At 38.8% G+C, this 23,680-nt stretch overlaps 1 protein-coding gene across 3 annotated transcripts in view; it reads left to right on the top strand.

Moving 5' to 3' along the window:
- Nucleotides 1-23,680, top strand: part of LOC137140159 (paired box protein Pax-7-like) — a 67,833-nt gene that overhangs the window by 27,872 nt on the left and 16,281 nt on the right. For 2 of the 3 annotated variants that reach the window (XM_067528315.1, XM_067528314.1), the window contains exons 6-8: nt 3,315-3,480; nt 5,305-5,504; nt 21,046-21,292. In XM_067528315.1, coding sequence (XP_067384416.1) covers nt 3,315-3,480; nt 5,305-5,504; nt 21,046-21,292 — 613 coding nt within the window. Of the gene's footprint in view, nt 1-3,314; nt 3,481-5,304; nt 5,505-7,277; nt 7,599-21,045; nt 21,293-23,680 lie in introns of those variants that run through there. The other variant, XM_067528316.1, reaches the window with a different exon arrangement.

Raw genomic sequence — 23,680 nt, 5'->3', positions numbered from 1 at the left:
CAGTCAGAGTCTACTTTTTTCTGCGTCTTGTGCAGTAGTACCTCCAGGCAACAACACCTGCTCTAATTATTTGAGTCCCCTGTACAGAAATAGGAATCCAAATGATCTTCTATACTTGAAAGGCAGGTTTTCATTTGCATCAAATGAAAAAAGGAGGATTTCTGAAGACAGTAAGCAGATGAAAAGCTTTAGGCAATACATAGATTCCTGCTATGGCTCTGTGTCTCTCTGTGTCTGTGTTGTTAGGGTTAGGGGCTAGGGATTACATTATGTCAATGAGTGTCCTCACAAGTATAGAGACATGAGTGTGTGTGTGTTTTAACACATGAATAGTGTTGCATGGTATGGTTCAAATGAAGCAAATGATAAAAATGCCATTAAGACATACTGGCAACTGGTGTCAGAAGGACTTGTCAGAAAGACACATACAGACTCTGACATTGAGCTTTTTTATTTAACACATTTAAATTACAGTAAGAGTCCAAATGTCATTTTTAAGAGAGGCCTGTCCAAGACAGTAGCACCAAAAAAAATAAATACCTTGGATTAGAAGTGTCAATTAAAAAAGTTTTTACTTCTGGTTGTTTCACACATGTAGCACAACAGCAAGAGATTGTCCGAGTCAGAAGCATTCTCTGGAAAAAACTGGATTTCAGTGAGGGGCGATGCCTGGCCAGAATGTACAGGAGGCACAACAAAATAGAAACAGTATGCTGTTTTTTTCCCCCAGCAAATAAAAACCATGCATTAAAAATAAATAAAAATAGATGCTGTGGCAGTCGTCTGATACAAACGTAGTCAACACACATTTGCTTGCTTTAAAGTGTCCTAACAATTTAGGGCAGAGCCGTGTACTCTATGCATTCACACGCTCATTCACATAATCTGAACTTTGTACTAATTGACTAGCAGTGTAACATCTCTCTGGGCCATCTCATTCAGACATTTGCCTCATCACATACACTGGCTCTAGGTAAAGTCTGCAGAAGATAAAGATTCCTGTGCATGTGTGAAAGAGGCTTTTGAATAATTGCTTTCTTCTATAACTTAATGTCTTTTTGAAGTTCAATCAAACCTCATTTCAAGGGGCAGGAGCACCAGTCTTAAATGCTGTTTTACCAGATGTAATCTCTGGGACTCTGGGACATTTCACAATAAAGGGTTTAGACATGTTTGATCATATTACAAAGTTCAAACAGTACACAAGAAATAAACAAGTAGGGTGGAAGTATCTTCAGCATGTTCTGACCTTCTGTCTTCCTGTTACTATCATTGAGAACCTGGACTTGGACTTGGTTTTGCAAAAGACAACTTTGTCATTTCAAAATACGACCAGTTTGTCTCATACTCTTAGATCAGTAAAAATGTGTGTGTTTGAATTCTTTTTGAAGCGTTGTACACCACAGATCAGGATGCCTCCTGATCAGACTCATCTTAATCATTATCCTTTTTCTTAGACGTTGTCTCATCTTCCACAAGAGGACTAGAAACATTTGTCAAACTTATGAGGGTTCTACACCCTTAAAACTGTCCCTAGTCTGCAGCTAGTACTTTCTGAATGTTCAGAACCTTTTAGGATAATGCCTGCAATTCTGAAAGCAGCTCAATGGTCAGATACCACCACCCACAGCATTTTACACTGGACAAAAAGGGTATTAGTTTAACTTGTTACAAAAAACATGAACTGGGCCAGAATCACCTTTATTCAAGGAATTGGCTTCTTGTCTGTGGTGGCTCTAAAAGACATCTTCAAAAAGTAGACAGCTACAAACAACATGAGAATAATGTAAATAATCTGTGTGCACAGTGTGTGGCAGTTTAAACACAATTCCTTGTGGTGTGTGTTTGTGTGTGTGTGTATTTACATTCACATTTAGTCATTTAGCAGACACTTTTATCCAAAGCGACTTTCAAGTGAGAGGAGTTTTGCTTGGTGTCTTCTGTGCGGTGCTGGGACCACCAGACGTTGTTTGTTGGCAGACCTCCGGTCTGGAAGGATGGTGGGAAGGATTGTAGACTTGAATGAGTGAGTTGAGTTAAGCAGGAGCTGTTGAGTTAACCACCCTGTAAGCAAGAGACAGAGCTTTGAACCTGATGCGAGCAGCTACAGGAAGCCAGTGCAGAGACATGGGTCCTTTTTGGCTGTATGTGCATGTGTGTGTGTGTGTGTGTATTTCTCCTGAAAGCCCATCATCTCTACAGTTATGAGCATGTCTTCCATATTTTATTGGTCTGCACATACCTTTGATGATAGCAACAACAATTCTTCAAGGGTGGGGGGCTGGGGCAAATTATGTATCTAATTTTTCCATCAACTGGGTCTCTCTGCTGTCCTCTCTTCCTGCAGCTGTCAGACATGAACACAGCAAAAAATAACGTGGGAAGTAGCATTTACTGTCACTATACAGTTAAAACTTGTTACACCACAGCAAAATAAAGCTGTGGTGGAGGAGAAACCAGGTTGCTCTCCTGCTGTATGTATAGACAAATTTCACCATATTTCCAGTAACCAGGTTTCTTAAATGTATGCTCTCTGAACTGACGTGTCAGGCAGAGCATCTATCCAGCTTTGCAATGCAATGGCCAATGCCAATTGTAGCATACTTCATGTTCATTTAAGAACAGCACATACATGAGGAACTGTGCAGAGAGAAACAAGTTTGTGGCAGAGCGGGGAGAAGGATGGCTAAGGGAAGAGTAGATTCAGTCTCAAATTACTGCTAGCTTAGAGGGAGGGGGGTGATGTGTAAGAATCCCCGATCAACTGTGATCAGTTACATCGTTATTTACAACAAATACACAACATGTACAGTGCTACTGTAATTCTTCATCTTTACTCGTTACTGTGAAGGCACAACAACAACTGAAACAGCTGCTTCAAATATTTTTATGCTTGGGTTTGCCTTAAAGGCTAAATAGATACATATTTGCTGATGTAACGTTGGACTTGGATGCAACCTGACAGATGTGTGGACAATAATGAGGGCAGAAAAACAACAATCTTCTGTGTGTGTTTTAAAGTGACTGCACGTATACTACAGTAATTTCCATCAACAGTGGAAAATTGTAAAATTCTAACACATATCAATAATGTTTCTGGACACAAGATTGTACTTTTGGCAACCAGAACTACATTTATCCCTATTCCAGTACAGTCCAATCTGTTATCTGTCTGCCTGTTGATGTTACAAATCTTATCTGTTCCAAATGTGCAGATTTTCCTCTAGCTAAATTGTAGTTTATTCACCCTAAAATGTGAGAAAAAGTTAAGATTAAACTGATGCTTTTGATTTTTGCTCTGTTTCTGTTCTTAGGTGTGGTTCAGTAATCGAAGGGCTAGGTGGCGAAAACAAGCAGGAGCCAACCAGCTAGCAGCATTCAACCACCTGTTGCCAGGTGGATTTCCCCCCACAGGGATGCCAACACTTCCTACATACCAGCTGCCAGAATCCAGTTACCCAGCAAACACTCTGTCCCAAGGTAGCCTATATAAAGCTCTACATTGCTTGTTCACAGATGGCTCACAAATCAATATGAACAGGGTTTTACCACAAGCATCTAGACTCTGTGAAATTCTGCATGAAAGAAACAGCTTTTTTCCAAAGCACATTCTTCATTATTTTACAAATTTGACACATAACACTCCACCACAGCATGTGGAAATGTTAGCGTTTTTCTATCAATGTCTTTTGGCTTGTCCCTTCAGGGGTCAGGACAGCAGAACATGTTTTTATGTTACAGCCATATTCCAAAATGGATTAAATTAATTTGAACCCACTGCCGTCTGCATCTCAACCCCACTGAGCCACCAGGCCCCTTGGTTAGTGTTTTTCCATGTAAAGCCCCAAATCCCAGTGAAGTAGAAAACTGGCTCATAGTTGTACATTTTTCTATCAAGGTAAAACTAAATTACCAGCAGATCTAGTAGCTGTACACAAAAGCAATACTCCACAATAAATAGTTCTTTTAGAAAATGTAAAAAAAAAAAAATGTAGATTACATGCTTCAAAAATTGATATGAAATACTTTACTAAGAAATTATATCTCGATATGTCTCTCTCTCCATATATCAATCTCTCTCTCTCTCTACATCTCTCTCAATTTTATATATATATATATATATATATATATATATATATATGTCTCTCTCTCTAACTAGCTCTATATGTCTCTATCTCTCTAAATAAATAAAAAAATCACAAAGGGAGAATCAAACCAAACAAAACCAAACCTCAGACCAAAACTTCAGGAAACAGTGCAAAACAAGAGCAGGCAAAAACCATGAAGCTCAGAGTTCACAGGGGATTGAAGGCAAGATCTGGCAGGATCTGGAGTGACTCTTGCAGTGGGTTGAAATAGACAGTGGCACAGGTGCAAACAATCAGGGATGATAATGAGTGAGGTGGAATTGCTGGACTGAGATACAGAAGTAAATAAAAAAGGACAAAAATGATTTACATTGAGGTTGAGAAGACAGCATGTACACTGTGATATTGAATAGTTAAGTGGCATGGATGGTATATGCCAAGTAAAGTTGTTATGTTAATACATTGATACAATAATAACAATATGTCTGATTTGTCAAGTAAAGTAAAGCTTGAAAAATAATATTTTGTAGAGTTTGGACCATTTTCCCTATTAAATTTAGTATGGCTGGGATAGTTGCTTTCTCCTTTTAAGCTTTAGCTTATTTGTCAGATATTCACCTATTTTGTTACTATATTAAAACTGTCCTCATTTAAGTTATTAAATAAGGAATTGTGTAGATTTTTTTGTATAATACTTGATGCTGCATTTTTAAGGTTTAGCAGTACATACAGCAGCTGTATGTAAATACTGTACATTGCATGTGCTGTGAGGCTGCTAGTGTAATATGTTTTAAACTTCTGTTTATTACAAATGACACATTTTTATCATTTTACCAAATACTTAACCCTAACCAGATGGGATTTCCTAAAATAGCTTTTATAGCCCACTCAATTCTTTCTGCATCATTATTTTCTTTTCGTTATGTTTCTGCTATCAATTGTATGCTTATACTCTTATGCTCACTAGTGATGCCACAATGTTTACCTTAAATTTGCTGCCACTGTTTTGACTGTTTCGGCATATTTTTAGTCCCGTTAAATTTAATGGGTGCTTGCAGGGGGAAATTGCTTCACTAGCTCCTGTCCTAGTTACACCTTGGAACAATTAAAGAATTAGATCCGTGTCGTTGCACCTACCAGACTAAGGGAAATGTGATGTACAACAGATGTATATTTTATTATACTCAGCAATGTGCTGTTGTGTGTTACTCTTCAGACAGTGGTGGTACAGTTCACCGTCCCCAGCCACTGCCTCCATCCACAATGCACCAGAGTGGTCTGTCGAGTACTGACAGCAGCTCTGCCTATGGTCTGACCTCCAACCGCCACGGCTTTTCAAGCTACTCCGACACTTTCATGAGCTCTGCAGCACCTAGCAACCATGTCAACCCTGTCAGCAATGGACTTGCCCCACAGGTAGGACCTGCTGTTTTACTGTAACAATTATGTTTGAGATAATTACAACATGAAAATCCAAACCAAGTTTCATATTTTTGTCATATTGACAGCTGTGAATATACAGTAGTTAGTTTTGCTTTTATATTGCAATTTTACAACACCGCTAAAGAACTTCCTCAAGAACATACCTGGATTTGGTCATGACTGTCCCATCTAGGGACTTTTCTTGTGACATCCCCAATGTAGCTTCTATCTCTAGGGCTTTAGGTAACCCACACATTGATGTACTGTTTCCTTCTCTCTCAGCTGCTCCTGCTGCCCATTTATAATTTGTAGTTTTCTGGTTTTTATATAACTACACTAAATGTAACTGATCACTGCTGAGCAGTAAGGAGTTATTGTAATCCTAACAATGCTGTTTTTCTGCCATTTATCTTATAATCAACCCAAATTTAACTAGCATTTTCATAAAATAAAGTCCCAACTTGGGTTTACTGTGCTGCACTCGAGCACTCGTGCACTCATGCACGTGGCTTGTGGTACCGGGTATGTTGTTTTCTGCAGCAGATACTGTATTACCCCTTCAGTGTAGCTGGGAGACAGAGAGATGTTGCATGAAACCATGGTGACATCATTGTCAATGTGACATGCAGGAAATAGGAGGACATCAAAGGAATGGAGTTATTGTTTCTCAGAATGTGGCAGTACTGATTTTTCTACAGTAGTTAAAATTACATAAAGGTTTTTTGTTTAGTTGTCACTTCTTGTTTCTAGCCAGTAAAAACTGATGAATTACAATTATTAAATAATTTCCCCAGTGCTGCCCAGTTATTAATAACATCTTAATTTTAGTCACTTAGGGTTGCATTCATTTCACAAACTGCACTGTTAAACCATGAATACGAACAATAGCATTTTACAATTAATTTTACAGTGGTGAGCATTCATAATAATGGACAACGTTTGATGCTTCGTACATATGCCACACTATGGCATGTGTTAGCAGATAACATCTGTATAATCTCTGTATTGTGTTGCTTTGAGATAACATCAGCACCATGAAGTAGGCCAATCAAAATCAGCCTTACTGACCAAGTGTACTGTACCATTACATACAGTACCAGCACTTTGCTTCTACTGTAGTTGTTGATATCTCCCAGGCAGGGATAATATGCAATACAAAAAATATACTGAATAAGATACTGACACACCATTCAAAATATAGAATAGAAGTTTCACTCAGTGAACTTTTTTTAAAATTTGATAGTTCAGTTTATTGTTTTTATTATGCCTCTATGCCGGTGACAGCTAAAGCCATTATGCTTTGTTGCTTGCAAACGCAAAACCTTAGGAATACCTCGAAGAAAATGTGGCACAAACATCCACTGGACTCAAGGATGAACTGTTCAGATTTTGATGGTCAAGATGGTCAAGGGCAAGATCACTGAATTCACTTCCATCCCATTTTTGTGAACGCTATCACAGGAATTCTTTTAAGGAATTTATTTAAATTTGCCACACAAATCCATCAGTTCTGAAGGATTAATTGATTAGATTTTGGTGGTCAAAGATAAAAGTCATGTTCATCTCATTCTCTTAAACATTACTACCTCAGTAATGTCAGTCTCAGTAATGTCAATCTCAGTACAAATTCATGTACAGTGCATCCAGAAAGTATTCCCAACAAATACCGTTTTCAACATTTTTTTATGTTACAGCCATATTTTACAGTATGATGCTACAAGCTTGGCAAACCAACTTTTGGACACTTTCTCCCATTCTTCTTTGCAGTACATCTCGAGCTCCATCAGGTTGGATGGAGAGCATCGGTGCTCAGCCATTTTCAGACCTCTCCAGACATGTTCAATTGGATTCAAGTCTGGGCTCTGGCCAGACCACTCAAGGACATTCACAGAGTTCCCATAGCTACATTTCCATAGCCACTTCTTTTTTATCTTGGCTGTGTGCTTAGGGTAGTTGTCCTGTTGAAAGATGAACTGTTGCACCAGTATGAGGTCCAGAGCACTCTGGAACAGGTTTTCATCAAGGATATCTCTGTACAATGCTGCATTCATCTTTTCCTCAATCCCGACTAGTCCCCCTACTTCCTTAAAACCTCTCCACAGCATATGGAGCATATGGAGCTTATGTACATGTGATTTGTTTTGTTTTTTATTTTCAATAAATTTGCGAAGATTTCAAACACACTTCTTTCACATTGTCATGTAGAATTTTTAAGAAAATAATGAATTTAATCGTTCTTGAAATAAGGCTGTAACATAACAAAATGTGAAAAAAGTTAAACACTGGAAATACTTTCTGGATGCGCTGTGCTGATTAAAATATGAGTTTGGATGGACATGCATAAAATCTGCAACTTTGCAATTATTGGTTTGCTGATGAAAAGAACTATGATGCTTTACTTACAGTATAGCTGTTTTTTCATTAAATCTGGCTAAAATAGCTGATGCAGTGTGAAATGCACAAATCAAGTCACTGGAATTCTCCAGAGTGGAGGATAGAGGGACAGTCACCATATCCTGAAATAAGGCCCTATGTTTAAATGTAAGTCTAAAGCCCAGGGTTAAGGTGTTTTTTGTCCACTGGTCTTTTTGCAGTTTTTGTGAGCATCAGAATTGACATATGCAGAACATAGATAGGTTCAAAGAGATGCAAACCAGTGCAGTGTTAAAGACCAATGAAATACAATATGAGCATGTGATACAGTGGCCTGTAGGTGAGATCAGCCTCTAATCTTAGCAGCTCTAGCCAGAGTGCTGAGATGACAGGTGAATCAGTAGCTGATGTAAGCCCAGGAAGAGCAGTCTTATCTGGGTGGCTGCTATCTTTTTTAAATTAATTAATTTATTTAGTTTTATTCTTTTTTTTTTAATTCACAACAAAAACAGTACAAGTAACACAACACAGAACACAACAGCAAGTTTGAGATAAAATAAAAATAGGGTAGTGAGGGGTAGTGAGGAGACAAAGAAAAAGTGCAATTATAAGGTAAGTTAAATTAACTAAAACATAACTAAAACAAGCAACAAAAAACTAAAGCCTATAAAAACAAAACTAAAAAACAAACAAACAAACAAACAAAACACACAAACCCAAAAAAAAATAGCGCGGAGGTTGTGTGACTGAATACCTCCAGGCCCAATCAGAGGAGTTTTTCGTGGTGCTCCAGGGTGGTCCAGCCGGTGTTTGCATTGTTTGTTTGGCTAACTGTGTTGACTGTATTGTTTTTGGCTGACCTGTCATTGTCTTGCCCCGAGTTTCTCTCAACACGAACCTGTGATGGCTGGCCCCTGCTTGTTCCCCTTCTAAACAGCTCCCAAACCCTGAGGAAGGGGCCTGTTTATTAGTGAAACAGTAGAGAGGCATGGTAGTCTTGAAATTTAGTGACCCATGTTCTCTCACCCAGAGCAAACCCAAGATGCCTGTCCATCAGAAGCCAAAAACAAGGCAGAAAAATCAATAACTGAATAGAATAAGTAATAAAAAAGCTAGGAAGATGTACTACCTTTTAAACTATAAAAACAAAGTATTGACATAAATTGAAATAGTAAGCTAATATTATTATTGGTAGTGCAAAAAGGAGTAATAGAAATAGAAGAAAAAATAGTTAGTAGCATGTATATGTGCATATATACATTGGGATACAAACACATATACATATTTACACATGCATATATTATGATAAATATTATATAGGAAACAAAACAAGATTGTTAATAATAATAATAATAGTAAACATTCAGCTGATAACAATAATGGAAAGGATACAAAACAAAACTAATGTAATAAAAATAATAAAAAAATAATAAAACCACTGCTATACTGTCCTGCGCCACAGGGAAATATTAATGCCTAAATATTTAATGTTGCCAATATGAAATGGAAGGAGGGATTCCTGTGCTGCAGACACAGATTAGCCATCTTCAGAGAGTGGAAGTATAGTTGATTCATTCCAATTTATAGTGTAATTTGAGATTACAGAAAATGCATTAATAATATTAAATGTTTCCTTCAGTGAGCTGCAGGGGTCCTGTAAGTCTAGTAATATGTCATCTGCTTAAAGACTAATTTTATTTGTGTCCTGGATTCCTTCAATTATAATATTCTGACATATGGCTGCTGCTAGTGGTTCTATAAAGGTGGGAAAAAAGACCAACAGAGTGGGCATCCTTGTTTTCCTGGTTCTCCAGTGAAGTGTAAAACTCTTAAAGGTGACACTATTTGTGATTACAGTGGCCCTGAGTACAGTTTATATTGTTTTTTATCCAATGGATGAACAACTCTGCACAGTTAACTTCAAATTCTTCTTCTGCATCTAATGATACAATTATGGTTTTGGTTTGTTTTTGTTGTGAAAGGGTGATTAGGTAAAATAGTCTGCGGACATTGTCTGATGGGTTTCTGTTTTTAATGAATCCTGTTTTGTCTGGGTGGATTAACATTGGGGGGACTGTTTCTATTCTGGTAGCTAGTGCTTTGGTAATGATCTTTAGATCACCCCTAACTGGAAGGGTGAATTGGGTCTTTGTTGGGTTTTAGTGGAAGGGCCTTGATGGCTTTGGGGGTTTATGAAACTATTAAAGTCTCCAGCAATAAGGATTTTGTTTTTGGTGTTGTTTGTTGAGTGATCAAACTAGATTATGGAAAAAAGATGGGTGGTAGATGTTAATAAGTGTATGCTTTTTGTGATTAATTGATGCCTTTATAATAATGAATCTTTATTTTGTATCAACAATATATGTTTTGAAGACTAATGGGATATTTTTAATACAGAGGTAATATTGCATGTTTCAATCACGTCATCCGCAGTAAGAATCAGAAAGTCAAGTTGTATGGCCTGATGAGAACAAGATGAATCTCAACCAAAGTGGATGGATCTCATGATAATAGCAGCAGAATTCAATCAGATGTGTACAAAAACATTTTTCCATCTTTCATCTTAACACTCTGTTCAGGGTCATGGGGGGCTGGAGCCTATTGGAAGATTAAACAGTACCATAGCTCAAAGCATAATTCTGTCTGTGAAGATGGCCAAACCCAGATGACATCTTTAGTGGTTTAGTGCTGGAACACTGGGACTAGTTAGTACAACTAGAAGGGGCCATCAAAAGCAATTCATCATGCAGAAAGACAATGATCCAAAACACACTGCCATCTCAATAACAAGAGTTTTTCCATCATCAGAGAAAAAAAGTGGAAGGTTTTAACCCCTTGGGTTTCAACCAGCCCCTAACCCAACTGAACATAATTTTATTTTACCTACTATTGTAACCAATTACATTTGCTGCATGTAACACAAAGGGTCTATGTCTTTGATTTGATCGAAATCAAATACAAGTTGAAATTCTGAACTTAGATTTGACATCAACCTTTTTATCCTAAAACCAAATGTCTTCAGTGAACAGCAAAAACACTTAATTGGCTTTGTTGTTCCAAAACTCTTGATAATAAGATATTGCTTCTTATTTTCTGCTGTTAATTCTTTAGGCAAAAAATGAATTTGAAGCAGTTCACCATACTGTACAGCCTCCAGGGTTATTTACAGTATAGGCTTTAAAGAAAATGGCTTTTCCCAACCACTGTTGTTATCAGGACAGAACATCAATGTTTCTGTTGACTGTGGAAAAAACTCCAGTTAGATTTAAACCAAAACAGCTCCAGTAAATTCATCTGAGTGAAATAGAATTCATTTCTGCCATGGAGTGCATACTCCATCCTGTGTTTATTGTCTTCTAAGTCTAATCTGAATGGCATCAAGTACCAGCTGAAGATTTTCTATTATGGGTTCACTGCTGTTGACCCTTTCATCATTTTCCCAGCCATTTATATGAGATAACAATGTAGGGTGAAAAGATCCCACTTCAACTTGCAGAAAGATAATACATACATCTGACAGGCAATGAATCAATTTGAAACAGCTGTATTGCATTTGGAATGTAATTCACATGAGCCATTTCTGCATCTCCTTCTTTCAATTTGAATAGGAAATAATTTGAGGCTCACTTTCATTTAGAGTGTCCAGCCAATTTCAAGTCTTATTGATTAAAAGACAAAATAATAGTTTGACTTTTCGTCCCTTAAAGCCATTTCTTCTGTAAATAAAAACCCTTTTAACAGCTTCAACATCAGTGTTGTTACAACCTCCCTCCCCCTAAAAAAGCCTGCAAAAATAAAGCTTTTTTATTTTCAACCACACTTTTTGACAAATTCCCATGAATCTATTTTGCTTTACAACCCTCTAAGAAGTGAGAAGTTATTTCTTCACTTAGACACTCAAAGATGCTGGCCCACTAATCCCTTTTTGTCAGGTCAGAAAACTTAGTGACCCACCACTGAAGCGGAAACTTACATCCTACAGTGACCTCAACACATCAACACATCACACAAGTACGACAGAACACACTTCTCCTCTTGCACTTTCATTTCTTCCTTGGTTTGTTGTGAGAGGAAGATTTTCCCTGCTTTGCAATGGTAGAGCTCTCTGGCTCGCAATGTGATGTTGGGATGTGAGAGCAAGAGAGTTAGAGAGAGAGAGAGAGAGAGACAGAGAGAGGGGGCTAGTAAGGATAGAATAGAGTGGGTTTCAATGTTGGAGGATCAGAGCTGCTTTGGTTCTCCAGCTCTGTCTCTTTGATCCATATCCCCAGGCCTGCCTGCCTGCCTCGCTAACTCAGGCCTCTGCTTGTGATTCCTGACAACTGTCGGCCTGAGATAAGGAGGTGGGGTGGGGGGTTGTGGGGAGGCCTCTTCTGCTGCCCCACCCCCCACCTCAACCCCCCTATTCCCTGCATCACTGCCGCATACACTTGCATTAATATTAACTATGAAATATTTTTAAAGTGAGGAAATGTGTTGAATTACATTCAAGAACCCCAACACAGAGTGAACTGCATTCCCACTCCCCAACCCCCCCAAATACAAATAAAAGCACCCCCTTCCTGAGCCCATTCACCTGCAACCCCCAGTTCACTGTGAGTTGACACGGCTGTTTGCACCTGAATGTCAATGAGTGTGGTGCCTAATATTAGTCTTAGCTGCTATTAAAATTTGCAGTACTAAGCCCTTTTACTGGGCATGTTGTCAACTGGCATGGTCCCATGTCAACAAATCAAAAAGGATGAGCACATATATTTACATCATTCCCATAATGAGGAAAGGACAGGGGGGCAGGGGGGTATATGTTAATTAGAAATCGCCTGAAAAACAGATGCTGCTTTTCAGTTTGGCAAGAAGTAAAGCAAAGAGCTTTAAAGAAATAAATAAATAAAAGAAAAGACCTACCCCAGAAAGCTGCCAGAAAAGCAGAAGAATTTAAATCATACCCACTGATGGAATTTTTCTTTATTTATCATTTAGTGTGTTCTCCTCTAAACAGACTGACTGAGTGGGTAGAAAAGTGTTAAGCACCTCTAGTTCCTTAAGTTTGGATAAAATGTAGGTGTTCACTAGTTGCAGCAGCAGCACAACTAGAACCTGAAACTTAGATGTGGTAAATAATTAATGAGATCTTTTTTTTAGAATCAGACACAGTAGAAACACTACACAGTAGAAAAAAACTTGAAATGTTAAAGAGCTGTTTTGCTTTGAGCTACACTGGTTTTACTGATTGATAAACGATAAACTGGCCATCTGTGAAGATTCTTAGTCATTCAGGTCATGGTTATCCTAGAAGTGCTGATCAGAGGTAGCTGGACTAGCTTTTAGTTAAGAAAATGTTTTACTTCTCATGCAAAAGGCTTCATCCTTCCATTCAAGCCTGTTACGCACATGAGCTACAGACAATGTCAGGAAAAATAAGAATCAGACATTTTCCGTTCGTGTTTCACACATGTTACACACAGAGGAGATTGCCCGATTAAGAACCGTGTGTAAAACTGCTCAATTTCTGTACGTGATCAGCATACACAGGAGGCATAACGTGACAGAAAACTTAAGCTGTAGGAAAACTGTGTTTTGTTTTCATCAGAGCCATGCATCTAATAAAAAAAGTTTCTTTCAATTGACTAGTCCCACAAGTTCACGCGCATAATACGGACCTTGTAAAATGGGGCTCGAAGAATAAAGTCTGAATAATGTCAGCATCTCACTCTGACATTTGTGTTTTCACATTCAACCCCTTCTGACAAAGTCTAATGTCAGAACGTGAGAATTCCAGTGCATGTCTAAAAGGGGCTTCAGTCAGTGTCCTTGGTGGTCCCTAATGGTGTTGTTGTCCTCGCCCCCTTTCGTGTGTTGTCGGAGATGCATGTTTTAGGCTGTGAACAACTTTAAAGCCACCTCAGAAGGGATGAAAGGACTCCATTGTAAGTGTTACATAAGTGGTGTCATTGGCCATTTCCTCTTTTGAAAGAGGGTCCTTCCAGTCTTGCATAGATGTCTACTTCTGGAATAAAAAGAAGCAATTAAAGTGTGAAGGTGAACAAGTAAATCTGTTTCCAGAACCAGCTATCAATGGGCAGGAGGTGGGGTCCACCATGGACAGGTCTCCAGTCTGGTTAGTCTGGTTTAGGGCCAACACAGTGAGACATACACAGACAGACAACCATTTACACTTACATTGACACGTACAGGCAATTTAGAGTCACCAATTCCATGTCATGCATGCAAGTCTTTGGACTAAAGGGGATATCTGAAGTAAAAGCTGCATCTAATGAATCAGAAATACTGAAATATCAGAAATAGCATACCTCATTTGTAAGTCACTTTGGGTGAAACTGTCTGTGAAATGAATAAAATAATGGTAATAAAATAAATGGAAATGTAGATGCATTAGGCTCAGAAATATATAAAATAGATAAATCTCTTTTTGATGCTGTTCACAGTCCAAAGATATATAGATCAGCCTTTTGATTGTTGTGTAGATCTGCCAATATATTGATCTTGCCAGGTTTCTGGCAGGTCCTGAAAATGAAGCAAGATACCATCTTATTTTTTTAGAAATGTTGTCTTTCATAGTTGTTGATCCACTGCGGGGATCTGTCATCTGGCCAAACTCTGGCCAAATTCTTGCCCACTTCAATAATATCTAATATGTCCAGGGCCAAATAAATGGCTAGTCTTTCCTTCTTAATTGTGAAATACCTTATTTCTCTTGCAAACTCTGAGATACAGCACTGGACCCTCATTCCTTTTATCACAAACTGTTTCTGAAAATCTGGATTACAGAGATCAGCAAAAGAGCACATTGCAGTCTTAAAGCTACATAAACGACTGCTACCCTTCAGGTGAACAATATATGGAGCAAGGTGCAGAATTGCACCTAAGAGAGAAGTGGAAGTCGTGGCAAACTGAAGGATAAATCTGCTGTACAAGCCCAATTGAATCCCAGTAGGCAGTGCAGTTTTCGGAAGCATACTTCTTAGTTCCTATCACCATTGGACTTGACCACTCACAGATCGCTCAATCACCCGCAAGTCAAGCATCATTGTTTCATCTTTCAGGGGACTAACGAAATATTCTGGAATTCTGTATGGCCTGTAATGAATAACAATTGGGTCCTTTCTCACTGCCTCATATGAACAGTGGGATTCCAGAATGACAGAAGAATCAGAACCTTTTAACCACTGTTGAGCTTTCTTATCTTACTAGCATTTCTGAATCCTCTGTGCTGTGATCAGGTTCTCTTTGGCCTCCTCATGAGAAGTTTCCAGGTGGGCGACCGTGGCGCAGAAGGTTGAGCAGTTGTCCACCAATCTCACAGTTGTTGGTTTAATCCCCGGCTCTTCCGTTCAAGCGTCTAAGTGTCCTTGAGCAAGACACTGAACCCCAACTTAGTTGCTCGTGGTGAGCGTTGGCCCCCATCGATGTGTGAGTGTGATTGTGAGTGTGAATGGGTGATTAAGAAGCAGTGTAAAGCCCTTTGAGTGCCAATAGGTAGAAAAGTGCTATATAAGTGCAGAACATTTACCAATTTACAGATTTTAACAACTTAACACAACATGTTTCTTGTGCTGACTTCTTGTTTGTGTTTGATTCCTTAATTAGAAGATACAAGGGCACCTACACTGGCTTCTTGTAGAGGATGAAATTGGGGAAAACCCAGGAGATGCTTGGTGGGAGGGAAGGGGCAACTGTAAATTCCATGTTCAGCCTTAGAGACAATCTTATGCCACATCTGTTTAAGTGTTTGGCTAATTCAAACTGATGCCTTTGCCACACCTTTATGGGAAATCAAGTGGACATGTGGCTTGATTGTCTTTGGTGTCTTGATGTTATGTAGAGGAAAGGGTCCTGGGAAGTGGGTAGCATACTCACAGATAACAACGAACTTGTGGCCTGTGCTGTTCTTTTCTTCTGGTCCCACGACACCCATGCTTATGGATTAAAAAGGTGAGTAAGCTAACACTAAGGGGATGAATACTTAGCGCGTACTTGTGATACCTTGATACCTTGATACGTGATACCTTGACTATGTTAATATCTTAGATGTGATTTTGACCACTGAGAATTTAGAAGTTAGTAATTTTTATTACTTTGCACAATAGTAACATACGCAGTGCTTACATTATATGTGTTTATGTGCTGCTTTAATGTTATTAGACAATTTCAGGTTACATTTTAATGATTACAGATTTGGCATTCCTAAGCATATGGTGATAAGAAAACCTGGATCACACCACAAAACACGGCCACCCTAGCTGCACTCTCCATCAGTTTTGCCTTCTTTCACAATTTTCTCAGGAGTTGGAGTGGACTTGCTGCTGACACATGAAATTCTTCCCCGACAGCACCCCTCAACAATATGGTCTGCACGTATATAGCGCTTTTCTACCTATTGGCGCTCAAAGCACTTTACACTTCTTCTTATTCACCCATTCGCACTGACAAACACACACACACTTATATCCCGATAGGGGAGGCCAATACTCACCGGGAGCAACTAAGTTGGGGGTTTAGCGTCTTGCTCAAGGGTCAAGAACACTTCGGCATGTGACCGGAGAAGCCTTTATTGAACCAACAACTGCGAGATTGGTGGACGACTGTTCTATCTTCGCGCACCACAGTCGCCCATATGTCATCTTTTGAATATCATGTCATGCTCAATCTCACCTGGAACTGCCCAATGGTCAACATCTCTCCATTTATAAAATCCCTTCTTCATCCCTAGACCTTAGCATTCTCCTGTTACGCTTATAATAATATTTGTAATATTCAATTCAATTCAATTCAACTTTATTTATATAGCGCCAATTCACAACAAATTAATCTCAGGGCACTTTACAGAATAAAGTCAAGATTATAAAGATGTATAGAGAGAACCCAACAAATCCCCCTGAAGCAAGCCATAGGCAACAGTGGAGAGGAAAAACTCCCTTTAACGGAAGAAACCTCCAGCAGAAGCAGGCTCAGGGTGGACGGCCATCTGCCTCGACCGGTTGGGGTGTGTGGAAAGTGGAGAGAGAAAAGAAAGAGAGCATCAAAAGCAACAACCTCTACCTCTTTCAAGCCGGCCCAGATTACTCCACTGCTCAAGAAGCCTTCTCTTGACCCCTCCCTTGCTGAGAATTACAGACCCATCTCTTCACCCACTCTTCTTTCATTGTTGGGCCAAGACCCTGGAATGAGCAGTCTTGAATCAACTCTCAGACTTTCTCTTCCAGATCAACCTCCTTCATGTCAACCGGTCTGGCTCAAGAGAAGAGAGAGCGAGAGAAGAGACTCCACAGAAACAGGACTTCTGAAGGTTTTGGAACCCCTGTTGGCTGTAAAAGCCGCAGGTTAATCTTCTGTCTTAATTTTACTCGATTTATCTGCAGCCTTTGGCACCTTGAACCGTCAGATCCTCCTGTCCACAATCTCTGAATTGGGCCTCTCTTGAATCTTGAAGGTATCCTAATGGGGGCATGTTTCTAACTCTCATAGCCTCTCTACCAGTGTGCTACTATTATGGTGCTGACTCTGATCTGTGTTGCACTGGTAACCTCTTCTGTCTCTCCTCTCTGCTCTTGGCTACCTCTCTCTCCATGCTTTGCCTAATCAGTTGTAACTCATCTTACCTGTGTCTCTCCCTTTATATGCACCTCTCGCCATCTGTTTGATCTCCGTCTCGGGCTTTTACTTCCTTTCCGAATTTTTGCCCAATTGTCTTTTTTTATTACCCCAACCTACTACTGAAGCTTTTGTCATTTACTGTATATTTTGTCTGGACGCTGGATCTGTGATACTCCTGCGGGAAAGTCTGTTCTGCTGTTTTTAACTTAAGTGACTCTTATTTGGACTAATAACTCTAACTCGTAACTAGTTTTTGTTGTATTTTGCCTGATCCTTTCAACCCTTGGTTGCTTCCTTCTTTACCTGCCTTGGCTACTCCCCTACCACTACTCCTGACCTCCAGTTCTTGACGGCTTTTGCACATCATTCCCTCATTGTAAGATCCCATTTACTCGTTAGATTTCTCTATGTTCCTCAACTATTCCTCTGTTTTCTCCTCTCCTTATTCCCTCATCAATCCCCGTCACGGTTTCTCCTAAGAAGTGTGTTTTTCTCCCACTGCCACATTTACCTCACCACTACATATTATCACCTAATAAATTGTCTTTCCATTCATTTGCTGCCTCTGGCATTTTCTGGGTCCCCCTCTAAAATGGATAGACATAGGGCTCAGTGCTTGGTCCTCTTTTTTCCCCATCAATACTACTTCCCTGGGTTCTATCATTTACTCACATTGCTTCTTATCATCGCTATGCTGACAACACACAGCTCTTCCCATCCTTCACACATTTTTACCTGTGTCTTTGACATCTTTACTTGGATGACAGAAAGACATCTGTCTTCCCAGTCAGACCTTCAACAAAACATCAGCATCAACATTGGATTTGCTGTGCTTGTCCACACTCATTCGGCCAGAAATCTGGGGGTCTTCATCAACGACCAACCGAGCTTCACTGACCACATCTCCTCAGTTTCTAGGACATGCCGATTTGCCCTCTACAACATCAGAAAGATCAGACCCTAACTCTAGACGTTAATGCATTTTGCACGCAAGGAAAACTTTCAAATTGAGGGGATAAAAAAAACATTTGAGAAGGAAAAACTCTTTCTGTGCTCCTGTGCTTCACATTTGCGCTCACGAGTGGGAAATTTAGGTGTGAAATGTGAAAATGTGCAGGTTTACATTTTTTAATTTGTGTTTGTGCACAGTCAAATTTTGAATGACATGTGATGTAATAGAGACATACACAGACAGACAATAATCCACACTTACATTCACACCTACAGGCAGTTTACAGTCAATTAACCAATTAACCTAATATCCATGTCTTTGGACTGTGGGAGGAAACCTTAGTATCCACGGTAAGATAAGAAAATCAGCCTAATGCAAATGCAAAACCTTTTTCTCTTCCAAACAAAGGAAAATAAGTGTTTTATCTCACAAAGGTGCTCAATTTGAAAACATGCTCCACCCTTTGTAACAGGAATAATTGTAAAATAAATCTGAACTTAATTTTTTTGTGCCTAAATAATCTATATTTTGTAAATTTATGATCACGTTATATTATATATTTTCTATGCTCCTTTCTTAGTTTAAGTTGAAGTATAAAAATTTTCTTTAAGCAACAGCAACCATTAACAAGTCTGTGAACCTCACCTCCCTCCCAATGACAGCTGCAGTAGCCTTCAGCTCCCTGTGACCCTGAACAGGATAAGCTGTTACAGACTATGAATGGATGGGTGGAAAGCAAGGAAGCTTCCTTACAAACATTGTTTAAATTGTAAAAGACTATCATACACAGTCATGTGATATTATGTTTTAGTGTTTTTAGAGCAGTTAATGTCATAGGTGTATACAGCAGTTGTCCAATTTCATCAGTGTGTTACATAGTCTGTTAATGTGGAAAGAAGCAGTTTTTGTAGACAAAAACATTAATTTGTCATTTCTATAAAGGGTGTATACTTTTAGACACCAGTAATTTTAAATAGTAAATTGGAAAAAAAATGTTTCACAACTTTGCAATTGTTGCGCAATGGCTGACTTGATACCCACAGGAAGAGCAAGGCTTTGGAAAATTACTCCATCGTTGTGCTCTGCATTGTTGTTAATATCACATCACAGCAGTAGAGCAACACCAAAAAAACAAAAACAAAAACAAAACAAAAAAATCTGACAAAACACACAAACAGGATAGAATCTTTGCAGTTTTAAGTTTTTATGACATATTATCATTAATTTCAATGTAATGTTTATTATATACAGTATGTTTATTATATAAGTCATTTAGATTTTACCTGTATGGTTCAAAGCAGGATGAATGTTAATGCATTATAAATGGGAAAGAGAACATGCTCAACTTTGCTAGAGCTAGTGGAATTTTCTAGAGGATTGCATTGTGGTTTCTTTGTAGTCTTAATGTTCATATACATTATTTCGGGATTCAACTTTTAGAGAGTCAGCATATATTCTGTAAAGTGCCCTGAGATGACTTTGTTGTGAATTGGCGCTATATAAATAAAGTTGAATAGAATTGAATAAAGTGTTTGTTTAGTTCAGCTTTGCCTGTATCCAATTTGTTTGTTCAGTGGCAGCAGTTTGCTAAAAAGCGGAGCTGAGCCACAAAGTTCTTTTAAGTTTTAACTGACTGATGAAACTAAGTACACATCCACATTACACTGGGTAACCACCTAACTGCATCTTTCTCTGGGCTTTGCATTTTGACTGAAATGGCAGTTTTCTCCCTCTAAACATTTTCAAACTAGCCTGCAGTGTGTAAACCTGAAATCACCAGCTCAATGTTGTAATGTTTACAAGGAAAATAAAGGTGTATTAGAAATGCTTTTATACAGTGACTACACCAAAATTGAGCAAGCCGAGTTTTTGTATGTAACACACATGTCCATGGCACTTAACTGTATGGCATAAATTATTAAATATACTTTGTACCTTCAGCTTTATTCAACTTTATTTAATGTGGCCTATTGTACTGTTAGAAACACTGCTTATGGACTAGGTGAGAAGCCTGCAGTATAATATCCATAGGAATGATGACCAAAACCACTAAAATGAAAATTATTAGTAATATGTTATTTTTGACTTGACACATTTGCTTGTTCCTTTTGATAAAGGGTGTGCTGCTCTGCATATGGAGACATGCATACTGTATTAATTTTCACTTCACACTTCTTCATTTATTACTACTGTACCAGCTGCTTCTAGGTGTTGAAAGAATCGATTACTGCCATTTCCAGATGAGATGAGAGCAAAGCATAAAACCAATGTGGTAAAAAGACGAGTAACATAATTTTCAGTGATCAGTTCCTATTCAAATATATCTATTCTAACAAACTTTTATTAAAAACCAGAAAACTACTAACATATTGCGCTTACATTGCTTTTACCTTTTTTGTTTGCTGATAATTCTTGGTTTTGCATTTTTATTATTTTGTCACATCATGTCTCTATTTTAATTATAGTGGATGGTTTTAATTTTGCTCTTCACCATACTCTTTCCCTCCAAAAAGTTAAAACTGGTTCTCTGCTAAAGTGTTAAATGGAAAATGCCTGTAATCAATTCTGCTGACACCATCATCTTTGTGTTTGCAGGTGATGAGCATCCTAAGTAACCCCAGTGCTGTTTCATCACAGCCCCAGCACGACTTCTCCATCTCACCACTCCACAGCACTTTGGACTCTTCTCCATCCAATGTCATCTCAGCCAGCTGCAGCCAGCGTCCAGCAGAGGCCACTATCAAGGCAGTGGACAGCCTTCCATCCTCCCAGTCCTACTGCCCTCCCACATACAGCACCACCAGCTATAGCATGGACTACCAGTATGCTCAGTATGGCCAGAGTGAGTCCTGCTAGTTCAACAGCAAAATATTACAAAATACCATACTATACTACTTTCTGTCACTAAGCGGTATAACAAAATGATATCACATAGTGAGTGACAAAAGGCTGAATGTTGTAGTGGACATATATTCACAGATGGACAATAGTTTGTTGCTTATCCTACTCGATATCAGTAATTGCACCACACACATAGTTTAAAAAAAGATTTTGCTATGCCCATCTTTCTCAATGTTGGGCAGTGAAAACCTCATTCATCATATAAAATGTCTGGGTTTACCTGGTAACTGTCTGCACTTGTCACAAGGCTGCTCTGCTTTTGAATATTAGTTAGCTTGCTTCAACAGGAATTGTCAGACTTCTTTTTTTACTTTGAAAAAGTGAATGGTGTCTTAGGAGACTTAAGTTTGCAGGGTCCTGACACAACCCTCCCCAATTTCTGTCAGGCATGGACCAGCACTGCACAGCTGGAGAGTTAGGTGAGACACTTCAACATATAGTAAGGAGCAGGAATTGAACCACTGACCCTGCGTCCATGGACGACTGCCATACCAACTTACCTGCTGAAGGGACTAGCTGTCACTAAAAGAGAAGCAGTCACTCCACAATCTACAAAAAGATGTTTTCTGACTGTTCCATTTAAATCTCTTCTGAAATACTCCGTTTCCATGAAATTTTATAACTGTGCCCAGAGGGATTTTAAAACTTGCCCAAATTTTCAAATTTTGGGTTTGAACATACTTGTTAGGGACTTCTACTGGCAGGGATGAAAGACGTCCTGTTGACTGCCCCAACACATTAATGAAAAAAAGAGCATTTCTATGGTCCTCTAAGGCTTTTAATAAATATTGGACCTAATAGATCAAAACTTGTTTTACTACCACTTTCTGTCTTATTGTTTTGCGTGACAATCACATCACAGCCCAGAATTGTTCCTGGGGAACAATTTAAACTCTGGATGTTGTAATGTGCCAGGAGACTGCAAAGATGAAGATGGAGCCTGTGAGAAACCTGAATAGAATAAACCAGCATCTTAAGTAGCACATGCTCCAGGTAAGGAAGGTAAAAAGGAATTCAACAAATAAATGTTGTGATACCTGGATTATGCTCCATGGAAATGGAGAACATTAAGTCAAGGCCATTTATGAAGCTCCACAACGATTCACTATGAAATAGTTACATACTTGTATTATTTAATATGCAAAAAATTATTAAAAGGGGCACAACACACTGGGGTTCTGCCTTACAGTTATATCCAAATTTAAAACATGCTGTGAGGATCTTAGCAACGGTTCTGTGTGCATTGGGCAGAGAAGTCAGGGAGGTTAGGTGACAGACAGACACAGGCAGCCCAATACAGACACATTGACAGGAGAGGAGATGTCAGATAATGGTAGAAAACTATTGTTGGAAATTTTAATAGGTGCTCCAAAAAAAAAAAAGTTTATTACTAGCTATTTTAAAATCAACTGTTAAAAGTAACCTTTTCCGCATAAATAATGGTAAAAATCAGGCCATCACAAAAGAGCCAGAGGACAACTTTTAAATCCAAACGTAAAAAGTGTCAAAACCGAAAATAGTGTTGGTGTACAATTTTTTTTTAGCGCTACCTTCTCACAGCTAAATAGTTGTAGGTTTGCCACCCCGGCTGACTCTGGCCTTTCTGTGTGGAGTTTGCACGTTGTCTCCATGTTTGTGTGGGGTTTCTCCGGGTACTCAGGTTTCCTTCCATTCTGCAGTGACATGCATGTTAGCTCAATTGGTAACAACTGGGACAGGCTCCTGCCCACTCACACCCTCAAGAGAATAAGTGGTTTAGATAATGGATGGATGGAGCTGACTGGTTTGGATATTATATACCAACAAAATCTATGTAATCATGTGTACTTTACAAAAGATAATAATAGTGGATAGTGCCTTTTTAACAGGGGCTAAATGATCGCATTTACTGTTGCCTCAAAACACTAAGTCAGGGGATACAGTAGCATTACTTATGTTCTAATAGCACATCTGGATGAGGCTTCAGTGAATGCTAAACAAGTAGCTAACCCTGTCTTCTAAAAATTACCCTATTAAGCAACTAAACTGTAACCCCAGTACTTTTTTGTAGGAAACATAATGATACATATTTTTGGAAAGAATACAATTTTTACAGAAAGTGAGTCACAAGGGGGTTGTTAGGTTAATGGGCCTGCTGGTAGTACAATATGCTCTGAAGTTCAACTCCAGGTTCTGGTTTTTAGTTAACTTTGGGCAAGAAAAGCATTTGGTTTTGTTTAAAAGTTAATGAACATGATGTCTGTGAAGTAACATTTTTGAGCCATACCGCAATCTTTTTGTAATGTTACCCAAGTGCTGTTAGAGTCTAAACACAACTATAAAACCCTTT

The sequence above is a fragment of the Channa argus genome, chromosome 13 (genome assembly GCF_033026475.1).
Source record: "Channa argus isolate prfri chromosome 13, Channa argus male v1.0, whole genome shotgun sequence".
In the NCBI taxonomy this organism is placed as follows: Eukaryota; Metazoa; Chordata; class Actinopteri; order Anabantiformes; family Channidae; genus Channa; species Channa argus.
This window is presented reverse-complemented; position numbering and strand designations above follow the sequence as displayed.